The sequence below is a fragment of the Triturus cristatus genome, chromosome 5_1, assembly GCF_964204655.1.
Source record: "Triturus cristatus chromosome 5_1, aTriCri1.1, whole genome shotgun sequence".
NCBI lineage: Eukaryota > Metazoa > Chordata > Amphibia > Caudata > Salamandridae > Triturus > Triturus cristatus.
The window spans coordinates 395688974-395706891 of NC_140587.1; the positions used below are offsets into that span (position 1 = coordinate 395688974).

At 43.5% G+C, this 17918-nt stretch overlaps 1 protein-coding gene across 2 annotated transcripts in view; it reads left to right on the forward strand.

Moving 5' to 3' along the window:
- DPYS (dihydropyrimidinase) overlaps nucleotides 1–17918 on the forward strand; it is a 481134-nt gene that overhangs the window by 321360 nt on the left and 141856 nt on the right. For both annotated transcript variants that reach the window (XM_085605116.1, XM_085605115.1), the window contains exons 2-3: nucleotides 6804–6962; nucleotides 11390–11569. In XM_085605116.1, coding sequence (XP_085461242.1) covers nucleotides 6804–6962; nucleotides 11390–11569 — 339 coding nt within the window. The remainder of the gene's footprint in view (nucleotides 1–6803; nucleotides 6963–11389; nucleotides 11570–17918) is intronic.

Consider the following 17918-nt stretch of genomic DNA (forward strand, 5'->3'; position numbering starts at 1 on the left):
TAATCTTTGTTTTTTTATCCAGTTGACCACTTTATTAAATGTTGCACCTAGGGGAGAGGATGTGGTTTTACTTCCAGAGCTGCAGACTTTGCAACTGGGGAACCAGGTTGGAGTTTCTGCTTCAGCTCAACATTCTGTGATTCTGGTCAAATCACTTAATCTCCCCATGTCTACAACCAAAATGAATTTGATCTTGTGTGACAATGCTCATGTAAAGCACTCCAATACCCGACAAGTCTGCACTATATAAAACTGCAAATACACAACAAATAAGTGTTTTGCACACTTCTGTCATTGGGCTACATGTGGGCTACATCCGGGTGATATTTGTGCTGCATTTGGGCTCTTTTGTCTCTGGTGGCCATCTTGGGAGATTTATTTGTTATGAAGTTTCCTAATCTCCTCATTTACTGCAGTCTCCTCAGTAGGAAATACTTTCAGTGTTTTACTTTGGTTCCATCAAGAAGGCATTCAGATGTGTCACACATTTGCCATAAATTCTGAATGTCAGCACTCTAGTTGCTCATTAGATCACTGTAGTAAAGCTACTGCTCACCAGGGAAGTCTGCTGCTGGTATTCAAAGTGCATGTTTCAGTCTGCATGTCAGAATTTTTTTATGAAATAGAAGAGGATTTGAGAAGTCAAAATGTGCCCTAATTTTTCTTTCTGCAGCACTAATCATAATTTCTATGGCAAAATGAACCCCCTGATTTTGTTCCTTTGTAAATTAAATGTTTTAAGTGTTACCACTTTATTCCAATCAAGATGGCTTCAGGTGTGCCATACTTTTGTCACAAGTAAGACTGTTAGTGCTCTAGTTGTTCGTTTGAACACTCTGGGACATTCTGTCATTGAGCTATACTTGGGCTACATCTGGGTGATATTTGGGCTACATTTGGGCTCTTTTGTCTCTGGTGGCCATTTTGGGAGACTTATTTGTTATGATGTTTCCTAATTTCCTCATTTACTACAGTCTCCTCAGTAGGAAATACTTTCAGTTTTTTACTTTGATTCCATCAAGAAGGCATTCAGATGTGTCACACATTTGCCATAAATTCTGAATGTTAGCAATCTAGTTGCCTATTAGATCACTGTAGTAAAGCTACTGCTCACCAGTGAAGTCTGCTGCTGGTATTGAAAGTGCATGTTTCAGTCTGCATGTCAGAATCTTTTAATGAAATAGAAGAGGATTTGAGAAGTCACTCAAAATGTGCCCTAATTTTTCTTTCTGCAGCACTAATCATACTTTCTATGGCAAAATAAACCCCCTCATTTTGTTCCTTTTTAAATTAAATGTTTTAAGAGTTACCACTTTATTCCAACCAAGATGGCTTCAGGTGTGCCATACGTTTGTCATAAGTAGGACTGTTAGCGCTCTAGTTGTTCTTTAGAACACTCTGGGAAGCTCCAGTAGAACACAAAGGAATCAACTGACAGTCTCTGTCCTTGGTGGATGTACATGTTTTACTGAGAATGTCAGACTTCATTCTCACATGACTGAGAAAGATAATGTGAATTTACTGAAAATATGCTCTCAGTTTAGCTTATAGATCACCTTCCAAACCTCTGTGGGAAAAGCATGAGAAAATAGTTTTCTCTCAAACATGATTCATGATATCAAAGCAGAAGGCTTTTTCACATGGTAAAATCACCTTAGAACACACCACAATTCCTAAAATGAGTATGGTACCATCAACAAATGATTTATAATGTAACTAAAGTCTTAAAACCTTCTATTAACTGCAATGCTTTTTAATGAGGTGCTATCATGTATATTGGTCCCAAGATGGCTGCCAACACTTCTTGGATGAAGTGCTGACAGCCAATCAGATCTCACAATGAGATGTGTGGTTAGGCTCCGCCCAGATATATATGTGATTTTACTTTTGATTTTCTCAGGAACTACTGAACGGATTTACACCATTTAAGCAAAAGGCACGAGACTGAACTGAGGACTTCCTCTTTGCCAAATTTGGTATAATTCCGTTCAGCACTTCGGGCTGTAGCTGCGTCAACAGATCCTATGGGAAAATGCATGGGGAAAATGTGTTTTGGGACCCCCCTTTTTTCTTGGCCCCCGCTTTACGAATCACTGTGAAATTTTCAGGATAGGAGCGGACCAGAGCTGGCCAAAAGTTTGGAAACTTTCGCAAAGATTCATCAATCGACGCCAACGTTATTCCAAATAGAATGCTGCGGATTTCCTATGGAAAATAGGTCCTAACTATAACTACCTACTGGCGACTGCCAGTAGATAATATATATGTATATATATACAGATATAGATATCATAGCACAGAACTATTGTCAGCCATCAATGTGGTTTGAAGTCTCAATGAACAGCTTAGACTGTTGCAAAGCACTACCATACACGTACATCAGCAGGGGAAATGTGTCAGTGTAGAGGCAGTATGCTGATAAATAGCACACCCATTTAAAATGGGATTGTACATCATTTGACATGTTAGAAATAGTATCACTCATTACTAGAACAGAAAGAATAGTAATTTAACTTATGCAGTAGCTTAGTATGTATCTTTAAGTCTCAGAAAAGTTTACAAAACCCTTACATTCACTGGATGATGTCAGCAGTGATGTCATGAGTGATATCATTTGAGATCTCATCAGTGATGTTACTGACCATATTATGAGTGATGTAATATGTGAGGTCATAAGCAGTGCATTGTGGGGGCATTATAGTTAGCTCAGCTAGAACGTCTCTGTAACCTTTGCTTTTTTCAGTGAGTATATACATATATATAGCTAGATAGCTAGCTAGATAGCTAGATAGATAGATAGGCAGACAGATAGATAGATAGATAGATAGATAGATAGATAGATAGATAGATAGATAGATAGATAGATAGATAGATAGATAGATAGATAGATAGATAGATAGATAGATAGATAGATAGATAGATAGATAGATAGATAGATAGATAGATAATACTCAGTGGCGAACTAGCTCTAGTTAGGTCTACGTTTCCTTAGGAAATGCCTTTTTTTTGTAATAACGTTGGCACCATTTGATGAATTTTCACAAAACTTTCCAAAAAAGTGCTGTTTTTTTAGTTAGCACCTTCCCTGAATATTTTAGGATGATCCGTCAGGTGGGGGCTGAGTAAAATGGGGGACTCAAAACATAAAATCTCGAAGCATTTCCCATGGACTTTTTTGGAACACGATACCGCAAAAACTGCTGAGTGAAATTACACCAAATTTGGCAGAAGGCTGAATCTTGGTCCAGAAAACATGCTTTTTGTATTTCGGTGTCACTCCATAGTTTAGGAGAAATTAAAGTACAAATATATTTGTACATCTGGACGGTTAGGTTTGAGGGACTCTGGCGAGAGTTCCTCGATCTAAACTTCAAAAACAATAAAGCATTCTGATTGGCAAGGGGGCTTTTTGTCCCATGGGCCATCTCACTCCCGAACACTGATTGGCTGACCACAACATGAATGAAATGCTGTGGCAGCCATTACAGGATTCAAAATTTATTCTCTTGTCTGCTGTATCTCAGGAGAACCCAAAAATAAAGTGGCGGCTGCCATTTAAACATAAATAAATATGACCCCGGTGTGGACCACGACTTGTGGGGTCAATGTATTCTATTATGCAGGGAGGAGAGCATTCATGGGGCTCCCTACTCCCAGCTGATTACAGCCCAAGGGACCCCATTCTCATGAGCCCTGCAGAATAGTCAAAGACGAGGGAGGACCACGACACCCTCAAAAGTCGATTATGGCCCCTGGCACACCATCCCCTAGGGCTTGGTATAATATTCAAATGGGGGGAGGGCGCATAGCCATCCCCTGTGCTGATCACGGCCCTGGGGACCCCATCCCTTTGATATTGCCACAATATTAAATATGGAGGGGGGCACGCTGCCCCTTCTCCAAGCAGATCATGGCCCTAGAACCCCATATCCAAGGCCTGGCATAAATATTACAGGGGAGGGGGCATGTGTCTCCCTTCCCAAATCCTCTTAAGGCCCCTTGTACCCTATCCGAAGGGGTAGGCTCCGATGTGGAGTCGCAGGGAGCTTGGCAGGGTAAACTTGTCTGCTCCTATCTTGCAGCACCTGCAAAAATGCCCCTACTGGGAGGGGGGTGGAGTAGACATTTATTTCCCTGCATGTGCTCTTTCGGGTAGGGAAACTCGGAGTGCTCCTTTCTAGTGGGAGCAATGAAAAATGCCTGATTTCATCAGACGGGAGCAATGCCAGCTCCCACTACACCCAGGATGTGTGCATGCGGTAAGAAGATCCACCTGCAGCCCCCAATGTTGTTTGTTGTGGGTGCCCAGGGTGGGCACTGGGTCACCCACAATAGGCCCTTGAGCCCATAGAGGCTTGGGGGTCTGGAGAACAACCTGCCCCTGATAAAAAAAATGATACGGCCCAGAGAGATGGGATCTCTGGGGCCCATAGAGGCTCAGGGAGGGAGGTCGATGCCGGGATAAAAACAAAAAACAAAAAATAGAACAAGGTCCCGGGGATGGGGTCCTTGTGGCCCATAGAGACTCGGGGAAGGGGCCACCCACCCTCCCTATAGAACAGAACACAGCCAAGGGAGATGAGGTTCCCCGGGCCAATAGAGGCTCAGGGAGGGCAAGCTGCCACCACCCCTAAGACAAAATAGCAATTTCCCAGGGACTGGGTCCCCAGGGCCTGTAGAGGCTTGAGGAGGGGGGACACATGCCCCCTCTCCTTAGTAAAGCAATACGACCCTGGGGGATAGGGTCCCTGGGACCTGTAAATGCTCGAGGAGGAGGGCCACATGCACTCTCCCCAATAATATTTTTCTTTAAAAGGGTGGACACCAGGACAGAAAAATTTATAATAAATGAGCGGCAGGAGCTGCTCATTTATTAACTGCTCTTTGAGGATTAGTTTGTTCCATGGCATCAGTTTGAAGCCTGAAAACTGTTCAAAAATAGACTTGGACATGTAGATTTTCTTTTTTAAATACAACTTTATCACAACTTTTTATTAATGCAGTCACTATTTTTGAACACTGAACTGTGAGAATTAATGAAGTATACATTTCATTATAATTATTGGTCATTTTCTGTCAAGAACAATACATATGCTTTATATATGTTGATATTCTGACCCCATTATAAAGCCAATAGGCCCACTTTTTATATTTTGGTGTTCTGACCCTTTGACAAAGTCAGTACCTCTGCTTTACTTTAAATGCTACCCCTTACATTCTACATTCAACCATGTGTGGACATGGGAATTTGGGCTCCAGGCGCGGCGCCCAACCCCCATTGTGCACAAGCCTTGTGCGGTGGGGCTGGGCACAAGGCCTGGCCCACGCCAACACCAAGGTGTGCACAGCTTTTAGCTGTGCTACACGTGTGTTGGCTGTCCATGGGGGGGTGGTTGGACACGGCTGTGTGAGGCATGGGGTGGCTTTACATATAATAATAAAATATTACATTACATTAAAAAACCCTAGAAATTCACTGAAAAAACAAAGGATAATGTTACATTATAGCTAGGCATTGTAATTATATCTTACTTTACATTTAAAAAAAAGGCTTAGTAATTCACTGAAAAAACAAGGGTTAAAATAAATGTTATAGCTAGGTTAAAATTTCATTGACAAAAAAAACCCACTAAACTATACCAGTTATAATCAGTAGCGGCTGCTACCAATTGAGGCTGGTGGGGGTGGGGGAATGACCTTTTTTAAAAAGGACTTACCTGGCTACAGCAGTCCACCGCCACTCCTCTGTTCTCATAATCTTACTGTCTCGAGTCCCAGCAGTTGGAAGCACCCAGACTCCCCTAAGCCAATCACTACGTTGCTATCACCATGACAGCACCATTGTGATAGGTCTGAGTGCCATGGTTAGACGCTCAGACAGGAACTGGAAGCCTGTGCATGTTCGCCACCAGGCTTTGCATTACAGCATGATGGTGAACAAAACGGCCGCCAAACCTTCATGCACACTTAGAGAGTTCCACCACTCGTCCCTCCACTTTGGCCAGCCCTGCCCTGCCCGCATGAAACTGGGCCACTGCAGTAGGAAAAATAAAATGATAATAACTTTGAGTTATTATCATTTTATATTTCTTTTTGAACTCCTCGCCTTAGAGGAGGAGCAGCCGCTGGCTATAAGTATCTCAACTAATTATAACTCATGACCCAAAGTCACACCCTTGCCATGCACTGCTACTTACCCCACATATTACATCACTCATGACATAATCTATTATGTCACTGAAAACATCACTGCAACATTTGAAAGACATCATTGATAACACACTGTACATTGTAGGGGCACAAATTATAGTTATTTCAGGGAACATTTATATTTACTTGAGATAACTATAACTGGTGAATTTCAGTGTTTTTTTAGTCTAAAACGTTAATAAACCCGTACAAGGTTATTATGTGAACCAATATCTATAGAGCTGGTCTGCATATGAATAATCCTATTTTGTTTACATACCAGTTTTGAAACGACCTGGAGAAGGAAAGGGCCTTAAGATCTTTGGTGATATGTGAACTAAAGAGGGGAATCAGGTTACCATCATAGCCAGAGCAATTTTTGATATGTTCATGTTATTTTCTGACAGAAAGAAGTATACCCTGTGAATGTCTTGCAAATCCACACTTTACCCTAGTTGCACATCAGAAAAAAAAAATGCGGTGCTGACATTTTTTCACGAATCAATTTATTACAAGCGCCATTTTGACTAATTCATATTGTAATAAAATAAACATAGAATGCATCATCATCCATGTGCTTTCTAGTTACCAACGCACAACTCTTGTTCTTTCAGGCTGCTCTGGCCGGAGGCACCACAATGATAATGGACTTTGCTATTCCTAACAAAGGACAGTCCCTGATTGAGGCCTATAATACCTGGAGAGGCTGGGCAGATCCGAAAGTCTGTTGTGACTATGCACTTCATGTGGCGGCTACATGGTGGAGTGACAAGGTAGGAATAACAGGACAACTAATACATTTCTTTTTATTCTGGCATTTCATGCATGTTAAAACATTGTTGTAACACAGAGAATGGATTTAATATTGAAGTGCCAGTGGAAACCGTAAGTTTGCAAAACGGCACTGAATAAAAGATCTAGTGAAGATTTAGCCGGTGTTATAGATTGGCAGCGAACCATTTGTCCGATGACATTTTAGGGCATATTTCCAAGCGCTTATTGCCACCAGAACTTCACTTTTTGTGACGTTTTGGTGGCGATAATCCCTTCGCCTTATTTACAAGGTGTTGTTCAGCCACTTAACGTGGCTTTACGCTGCCTTGTAAATATGCCCCTCTTACGCAGCACTTAGCGTAAAAGTGGCGGGAAATGGGTGTTGCAGTGGGTGTTGCACTGCAACACCCATTGCTTTTTGATGCTGCCCCCCTTGCATAAATATGGGCCAGCGCCAAAATTAAGACCAGGTAAAACCTCGTCTTACTCTTAACCTGGCACAACGAGGAGAAATTATTAATTTATTTTCGTTTTTGCTGTTTCTGCATGAGCAAATCACCATTAGTGATTGTTGATGTGCAGGAAGAAACACCTTCTTGTACATGAACAATCATTCCTTGCAATGCAGGCACCCTTGCACTATGATGCATGGGTGCCTATGTTGGTGCTAGGCAGCTTAATTTAGTGCTAGGGGAAATGTAGGGGGGCACCGTATCATTGTTAATCCAGTGCATCCCTGTGTTTCCAGAATGTTGGAGTGTGGCGTTACCAATTGTTGCATAACACCACGCTCTGCCATTCTGTTTTAGATATATGCTCCTGAGTCTCTTTTTTTAGATTTAGCTTGGTAAGATTATATTTGCACCTGCCCAAAAATATATAAACATCTCCTGAAGAATGCCTCAATCCTGCTAAAAGTTACACAATTAACAAGCATAGCCAAGAGGTCTCGCCTTTGGGACCTTATAAGTGTTTAGCCATGCCACACATTATCCCCACTCACATGCCTACACACTCCAACAACACATAGCATGCTGGGACCAGGAGGGCCAATCTTATAAGATGAAAACTCAACAGACAAGGTTGGTTATAAATAACAGAATTGGAAGAAGCGCATCATCAGACATGGGTCAACTTAAAATCTAAGCAGTCTTCAGAAAGAAAAAAACTGTGAACAACCACAGACGCTAATTGCATTGTTGGTGCTAGTGTGGTGCAGTGAGGGGCAAAGATGCTCGAAGGGTGGTTAAATAGCAATTGTAGTGTCAGTAGATGAAGGTTCTCAGGCTAATTCAGTCTGTCATATCCCCACCCAAGGTAGCATTCTAAGCCCTAGCTGGTTTTCAGCTGAGTCCATACATGTATGAAGCACAGTATTGCACTACCCTGGAGAACATATCATGCACAGCCTCAAAAGACAGCGTGGGTCAATCTGATGAACACAGATGGCACTAGTGCGTGTGCATTAGTGTGAAAATATTTAACATCTCCAGGGTGGGATTGTGGGCCGGATTGCAGGGCTGCTCTTTTCTAGCATTAGCATTGGCTCATAATGCGCGATGTACATACCACACACATACATTTGCAGAACTCACTAAAACTAAAGAGGAGACTGACTTCTCAGTGATGGACCCAACCTCCCAAAGCGCATTCACAATGCCCCTGCTTATTCAGGACAAACCAAACGAGTGCAAGGACCCCGGACCCCTGACATGCCCGGGCATGGACCGATGCTGGCTGACCACGGGAACTCTTTTGTTAGGTGTCCGAGAGGCACAGAGAGACATTTCCCCGCTGAGCACAATCCTAGCAAGGGTTGTTGTTCACGAGAAGGCATGCTTCATGGGGCCAAGTTTTGAATGGGCACGCTACAAAAACCCTAGCAATGGTATATGCGTTCCAAGGGCACACATGTACCCCATACCACATATACCACTAATGGCAGACAGATGTGCCTGACCCTTGGCACTCCAACTGTATTTCACTGCTGGGAAGCTTGCAAACATGCACACATAGAAGGTATAGACGCGTGCCTAATTTCTGACAACGGACCTAAAATCCAATCTCAGCATCATTATTTGAGAAAATTGTGTGACCTTGGGCAAATTCTTTTATCCTCTGATAAACTGGTATCCTTTAACCTCAACAAATGGGAAGCGCTTGCAGACAGTCTGATGTCAGTGATTCGAGTTTTATATCAAATTAAAAAACGGCAACGTAACAAACTCATCCCATACATTATTGTGTAGGTGCCCACAGATATAGAGTTAAATGATGCGTTAGACGCCACAGACCCCACCAACACACTTCCTTTATGATAGGAGAATGCTCAACATCCCGGAGATTTGCTCTCTGCTCCTCCCAGATATTTGTATTTTGGTACTAATGTGACCAAATATATGGTATTATCCTGCTAAATGACAGACGATGCCAAAACTGTAAAAGAAGAGGGTTTCACAGATATGTTGGTGGCATATTATCAAGAAACTGTGTTAAAATTATCGCCGCTTTAGCGGCAGAAAACTGCAGCTAAAGCGGCGATAATGGGCTTCATAATATGCCCTTGTGAATTCCCATAGAAGCCCATGTTCCGGTGTGAACATGGGCTTCTATTGGAATTCTCTGCGGCATATTATCAAGCCCATTATCGCCGCTGTAGCAGCAGGTTTCTGCCGCTAAGCGGCGATAATTTTAACGCCGTGCTTGATAATATGCCCCTAAGGGCCATATTATCAAGGATGGAGCAAAGGAGACGCGGCTGCGCGGCCGCGAACGTGAAAGTGATCGTGCGCTGTGAGCGCTGCGCTTAATGAGCATGACGAGGAAAGCCATATGGCGCCTCTGCTCGTAAGCGCGCGCCCACGCACATGCACGCAAGCTGTAGGCCGGCCATGGTAGCATTTTTTGAAGCCCTTACTAAAAGTCTCCCCAGACCAGCGCATGCGCTGGGTCAGGCAAGACCTAAAAAGGGATATACATGAGCAGCTTCATTTATTATGTGTACTTTAAACTGCTGTATAATCATGTAAACGAATGCATTCCAATTCACACTGTGCTTGTATTGTATTGTGATTTGTATTTAAAATATATGTTCAAAACCATTAATATTGTCAATTAATTTGACAAACATTTTGAAACGTTTGCTTCTTAGCTTTAGAGCTCTCCAAAGCAGCATAATAATATGTAATAAGCACATTTTAATCTGTATTTACCTCCAATTACTTTGGTGTGATTCTGCTTGATTTTAATTAAAGAAATGTAAGTGGATTATTCTTAACAAAAAAATATAAAATATAAAGTGAAAGTGTAACGATGAGGAATGAAGAAACAGTTTGCATAGCATTTTGGGTTTAGTCACCCACACAGGAGGAAACAGTCCTTACTTTTTCAATAGTTCTATGAATCTATGTTGACATTTCGAAATTAAAAAGTGAGAAATCAAAATCTCGAAAATAAAAATGAGGGACCAAGATTTAGAATTGTAAGAAAATATCCAACTTTTTCAGATTCTGTGTGCCAGCATCTTCCAAAATGTCTACACAGATTGTTAGCTTCTGAATCGAGCATTGCGTATCTGCACGGGCCAATTCACTGGCCAAATGTGGGTTCATTGCTGTAGGACCATTCAATTTAACTTTGTATTATATTGCAGCAACACTAAGATCAGGTAACACTAAGGTCAGCATTTAGGGACGGCCTGGCTGTAAGGCAGCGCTATAAAAGTGTTGCTATTTAGTTACTTATTGTTCAGTGCACGCATATTGTGTACCAATCATACACACCACACAATATACATAACCACACAAAAAGATTCTTTAAAGTAATAAGCAATTAATATGTAGTCAAACGCATTCCACAGCTTGCCTGAAACAACTAGTCGCCCATCTGACAAAGTACAAACTGGTGGGAGAGAGATCCCTCCGTAGAGAAAAGGGCTCCACCCTCTGGAGTTCTATCCCTGCTTAACTCAGGTATTGAATACACCTTCCTGACATTCTGTAGATGGCATAAAACCAACCGATCCACTGCTGCTTGTGGCTCTAAAGAACTGAGTGTGAATTGTCCATTCCTGTTGCCTCTGCCAGTGCTTGCTAGAGCTTTGAAGATGCTGTGCAGCGTTGTAACCTGTGTGTAACACCCACAAAACAATTGCATGAATGGTTGAAACTGTTTAGATTGTTGCCCTTGGCTCGTAGGAGTCACTCCACTGGTTGTTGGCAAGGGTCCTTTGATTTGGAGTTTCTTCTTGCCCCATCTACAACAAAACCGGTCTCATTTATGGACACTGTGGCATGGAGAACTGAAGGGAGTTGTATTTGCCTAGAGAAATAACTCAGGGGGCTAGATAACATTTTTAAAAAGTGTTTATTTTCTTAATAAGTGTTATCTGATAATAAAATCACCACTCCACAATTCTTTTTTACAGGTCAAAGAAGAAATGGGCGTTCTTACCCAGAAGGAAGGTGTCAACTCCTTCAAGGTGTTCATGGCCTATAAGGGCACATACATGATCAACGACATAGAGATGCTGCACACCTTCACGCGTTGTAAAGAAGTTGGAGCAATAGGCATGGTGCATGCTGAGAATGGAGATTTGATTTCAGAGGTATGGTAGAGGTTGTGACTGGAAATCACAGTTAAACTCAATTGTCTCATTCCTGTTGCCTAAGACAAGAGTAGGAGATGGCACTGAGTGACAGATATCCCGTAGAGTTATCAACTCCACATATATGAAGTGAATAAAAACCTAGCAAACACAAGGAGATGATAGACGGAGCGCTGAAACTTTTCAGACACTCACCCCCAGTCACAGATCTGGGTTGAATCCATCATCATTCTTTAGCTCACTTCGCCACCTCAATTCAGATCCAGCTATATGCAAATCAGTCTTGACCCTGTGCCTCATTGGAACAGTTCAGCCCGAACTGCCAAGCCAGGTCTTTCCTGAACCGGAAAGAAGCATCCTGGGACCGGTTTCTGGGTAACACCCTTCATCAGCCAGGCTAGCTTGAATCCAGTGACAAAGTGAGCAACGGACTCACGTCTGGGCATACCCTGCCAACTTAGGGCGAACAAAGCAAACACAAGGAGATGATGAACAGAGCGCAGAAACATTTTAGACACTCACCCCCAGTCACAGATCTGGGTTGAATCCATCATCATTCTTTAGCTCACTTCGCCACCTCAGTTCAGACCCAGCTATTTGCAAGTCAGTCTTGACCCATGCCTCATGGGAACAGTCCAGCTCGAACTGCCAAGCCAGGTCTTCCCTGAACCAGAAACAAGCATCCTGGGACCAGTTTCTGGGTAACACCCTTCATCAGCCAGGCTAGCTTGAATCCAGTGCCAAAGTGAGCAAGGGACCCGCGTCTGGCTATACCCTGCCAACTTAGGGCGAAAAAAGCAAACACAAGGAGATGATGGACGGAGCACTGAAACTTTTCAGACACTCACACCCAGTCACAGATCTGGGTTGAATCCATCATCATTCTTTAGCTCACTTCGCCACCTCAGTTCAGACCCAGTTATATGCAAATCAGTTTTGACCCTGTGCCTCATGGGAACAGTCCAGCCTGAACTGCCAAGCCAGGTCTTCCCTGAAACGGAAACAAGCATCCTGAAACCTCACAGCAGAGGAGACGCTTTTTAACAGAAATATTGTGAGTTTAGGTGTTTCTTTGTCCTCCGAATGAACCTTTCCCTGTAATTAAAACTATGGATATTAGCCTCGGGTTTTGACCCGTTCATTTTGGTCAAAGTGCATTTCTACCAGGCTGATCAAAGAATCTTAGGGTTATCATAGCTACATGACACTTCAAATGAAAACATGCAACACTTCCTGTGTGCTCCTGATCTGGCGTTTAGGGACTGACAAATTACTATCATCTGGACCAAATTTGATATCTAACTACGCTTTTCACGCTGGGTGAGTTTAAGCCCATCTTACCAATTTGTTCATTCTATTTATCCTCTTTCTTAGCGATGAATCTTTATTTAGTTAGCTAGGGATTGGCAAATAATATCAGAATGCTAAGAGTATCATCATAGAATAATCATTTCATATAACTAAATCAATTACACTAATAATGACAAACTCTTTTGAGAGCTAATAATGTTTTATCTAAATAAATGTGATTGCTCATCAAGTACAATACAGCTCGAATCATAGGTCATCACACAAGAGAAACATTAGCAAAATAAACATCAATTGTACATCTCAAATGTCAGCATAATGAGAGAGTGGATAGGCGGAGAGACAAAAGATAAAGACGTTTGCAACATAGATTTATGCAAATTCAGAATGTCATACTAACCAATATCACAAGGTTTCTAGAAATCTGAAAAGCTACCCTCTGGCCATGAGAGTAAGCTCGGCACTTCATGAAAAGTTGAGGAGCAAAGTCAAAGAGTCAGGATCAACAGAGCAACAGCCAGCCCATAGAATTAGGAAACAGCAACACAGTTCTCTCCTCTAGGAAATTAAGGAAAACACGTGCCTAGCCTCCACCCTCTAACTAGTAATAGTTATACCCTAAATTCACTAAAGGTCCAACCCTCACTGTATCATCTCACATGGAATTATTCAATTTCATTGGTCCAAAACAATGGGTGTTCAGTCACATCACTCTCGAAGTGCCTAACATTTCAAATGTCTCATTGTTTTGACTTTGCACATTGTAATCAGCTTCCAACGGAGGAAATTCTAATATCAAGCTTCCTTGGTTTGTACGTTTCTCCATCTCACTTATGTATCAACTTGTAGTACAAATGTCCTCATGCTTCGCTCAGCAAGGAAGTTCCATTCATTTATTTTGTTTCCTCTGCGCAACCTTGACCATCAGCAGGAACTTGTGAAGGACAGATCACAGTTTTTCTCCCTTCTACATCTCTAATATGCCATGTTAATTAAAAACAAAAAAAACTCTCAGGCCTTTTCTGCAGAGCAGTAAAATACACTTCTAGGAAAAACAAATAAAAGTGTTATTTATCATTTCATACAACTCCACTATTAAATGCTCTTTGAATGCTTTTGCTTGCTTTTTCTTGAGCACTGCTCATTATTTTTAAACAGTTAGTGAAAAATAAACTCTCGACTTTTGACTGCTATTATCTGCATTAATCATGGGCATTTGCGGCCTACTCGAACACTCCCAGCACGCGCTTGCGAAGTTTTCATCTTTCCCTTTTTAGTTTAGCACTGATAGTTTTCACGCCATTCGGTTAATAATTCACACAATGAGGAGTTAAACCCAAGCAGGTTTCATTTCGAGAAAACCCCGCTTCATCACTCCTTATGCACAAACAGGAAGCTGAGGGATGGAGAAAGGCACAACAGCATGAGACGTGGAAGATCCCAGATGTACAAGAGGAACGTTTCCTAGCGGTGGCTGTAACTGGCATAATTCTCTCTAGCTCAATTATTCATCATTACCACAAAATTACTTGTATTTATGCGTAATTACATGAGAAGCATAATCCAGCATTTAGTGCTGCTTTCATGGTTCAAAATGAACCGTCACATCCAAAATGGGCCAGAGGATGCATCTTGCGCTAAGAAAATTGCACTAAATGCTACAGGACACGTACACCAGAAGCCAGCACCTGCTTGTTCTCTTAGTTCGTTTATGCTCATGTGGTAAGACTTTTGCCGCAAATGACTCTTAATTACTGCCATTGCTCCGACATAATTAAAATTTCGCCCAGTCCTACTACTGATGAGACAGTCTGCATTTATCATCCCTCTGATGCTTCAAAATGAAAGCTGAAGTTTAGTATTTTGTGATTTATAACAATATGTTGAAAGCAGATGTTTATGCGTGGTGTGTGTCCTCATTATTTATCCTATAAAATATGTCTATGTTGTGACCGCAGACTTCCACATGTTGGCACATGCCAAGCTGCTAAGGGCAAGTACCGTGGATGTGACAAGTGGGGCCATTTTCAAAATATGTCTAAGTACCATGGTGAGAGTGAACCAGAACAGTCACTCTACTCACCAAAATGACCCCAAGTCCTTAGGTCGAACAAACCAAACAACCATCCATGTCAAGGTGAAGGACCAGAGAAGTCACTGTGAGGTTCAGTTTGCCGGCTAGAGCTCAGTTGCCTGAACAGGGAAAATCGAGAAAGAAAAAGGATCTTAACAAGATGAAAGTCCTCATATCAGCACCATCTCCAAATAATATCTCACTGCTCAGGGAGCTCACGGAATTGGCCAGAACTTTGCTTCGATCAGTGCTTCTCCAAATGATTTCATCCAGTAAGGTCAGCCTTATGGATGGTTTCAGTGATGCCAAACTGCGTTTGAAGCTATTAAGTTTCCCATTGCAGAGGTTCATGACACGGAATACTTTAATCCCTCTTTACACACTAAAATCAAGTGGGATGCCAGCCCTGTTGGGTTAGGTGCCATACTGGCACTGCGTGATCCTGATCTTGAAGTATGCAAACACACCACGCAAGCTGAAAAAGATGGCTTGGTTGCTGGTGTGTGCATCTGAAGTTTGCTGCAATATCAATTTAAAACAATCGTAAGGCTTGGAAGAATCAAAGTGACAATGACTTTATGTTTGCTACATATTGGTGAACTGACACACCAAGCCTTCAATGAGTGAGAAATACATCAAATGAATCTGAAAACAGGCTTATTCACTAGTGCTAGACCATACAACAACATCATTAATGCATCACACAAAGACCCCACTCTTCAAACTTTATTGGGTTTAGTTGTCTCTAAAAGATGGAGAGATCTGGAAAGGGTGTGACCCACAAATAGGCTTTGCAGCTTCTAGTCTTTTCTTTGTATCTAATGTATACCTGCATGTCATAAAACAATTTGTGACATCCGAGGTACTTGCCTATATGTTTCTCATGTACTGACAAAACAAATATTTGAATTAGCATATAAGGATCACAGAGGTTTTGTAGCTACTGAGTGATTTCCGAGACAGAAAGTTCTATTTCATTTCAAAAACAATCTTGTGGAGCATATATTTTTTATGGGAAAAAACCTTTACAACTCATTACATCGCACTACCTTTACAAAGCAGTCATTACATCGCAACATCCTTTACATCGCATGTCATTACAACACAGCCATTACATTGCATGTCACTACAACGCATGTCATTACAACGCATGTTGTCACTACAACGCAGGCATTACATCGCAAGTCATTACAATGCATACCATTACAACGCATCGTGCCCTTACAGTATCCAACACCTACCCTACTGTTGCACTCACTGGAGTTAGAATAGTAATTTTAACCCCTACACTATCCAACACTTACCCTACTGTTGCAATCACTGGAGTTAGAATAGTAATTTTTACCCCTACACTATCCAACACTTACCCTACTGCTGCACTCACTGGAGTTAGAATAGTGATTATTACCCCTATACTATCCAATACTTACCTTAAATGCGATGTAATGATATTCATTGCAATGGTATGCATTGTAAAGGTATAATGCGATGTAATGGAATGTGTTGTAGAGGTAGTTTCTGAAAATGCGATGTAGTGGCATATTTTTGTTATAATTTGCTGTATTGTTGTATTCTGACTGCCTTATTGTATCAACGTGGTTGTTTTCCCCCTGTGCCTTGCCCGCCCCGCTCCCCGCTTCCTGCCGCCGTTCACGCGGCCACGCCCCCTTTTGTTCTGTGTCCTCCCCGCTCCCACCTCCCAGCTGCTCCTCCCTCCCACTTGACCTTAAATGGCGACCGCGCGGCGCAGGTGAGTGTGACCTGTTCTCAGGACACCCCCGCGCCGCACGGCCACCAGCTGTGTGTGTGCCCCTCGGCCCTCGCTGCTGCTCGCAGCCTCGTTGTGCCGTCTGCCTTGCCGCCCTAGCTGCCTGCCTCGCTGTCCCTTGCCCCTGCAGTTCCGCCGTATTTTTGTTATAATTTGCTGTATTGTTGTATTCTGACTGCCTTATTGTATCAAGGTGTTTGTTTTCCCCCTGTGTCTTGCCCGCCCCGCTCCCCGCTTCCCGCCGCCGTTCACGCGGCCACGCCCCCTTTTGTTCTGTGTCCTCCCCGCTCCCGCCTCCCAGCTGCTCCTCCCTCCCACTTGTCCTTAAATGGCGACCGCGCAGCGCAGGTGAGTGTGACCTGTTCTCAGGACACCCCCGCGCCGCACGGCCACCAGCTGTGTGTGTGCCCCTCGCCCCTCGCTGCTGCTCGCAGCCTCATTGTGCCGTCTGCCTTGCCGCCCTAGCTGCCTGCCTCGCTGTCCCTTGCCCCTGCAGTTCCGCCGTATTTTTGTTATAATTTGCTGTATTGTTGTATTCTGACTGCCTTATTGTATCAACGTGGTTGTTTTCCCCCTGTGCCTTGCCCGCCCCGCTCCCCGCTTCCCGCTGCCGTTCACGCGGCCACGCCCCCTTTTGTTCTGTGTCCTCCCCGCTCCCGCCTTCCAGCTGCTCCTCCCTCCCACTTAGCCTTAAATGGCGACCGCGCGGACGCGCAGCGGTCACACGCAGCGGGCGCGCCGATTGTGGGCCGAAGGCGCGCCAAAGGCAAGCCCGTCTGCGCCCGTCCATGCCTGGACCGCGCCCAGTGCCAGGACCCCTGGCCACCACCGATGCAAGACGACCCGACAGACCTACGATGCCGCTGCCCTCAACGCACTCAATGCCGGCCGGAACCCCACCTGCTGCCGGGCCGCCCCGAAACGCATTGACGGACCCTTCACCTGCAGAACCTGCAAGTTCACCTGCCTCCGAACCTGCACCGCGCCCGCCAAGCCAAGCTCCAGCAGCGACCTCAAGTGTATCCTGCTCAACACTCGCTCCGTCCACAGACACGCCGTGGAACTCTGGAACCTCCTCGACACAACATCACCAGACATCGCCTTCCTCACGGAAACATGGATGAACGCCTCCTCAGCCCCCGACATCGCCATCGCCATCCCGGACGGGTACAAGATCATCAGGAGGGACCGCATCAACC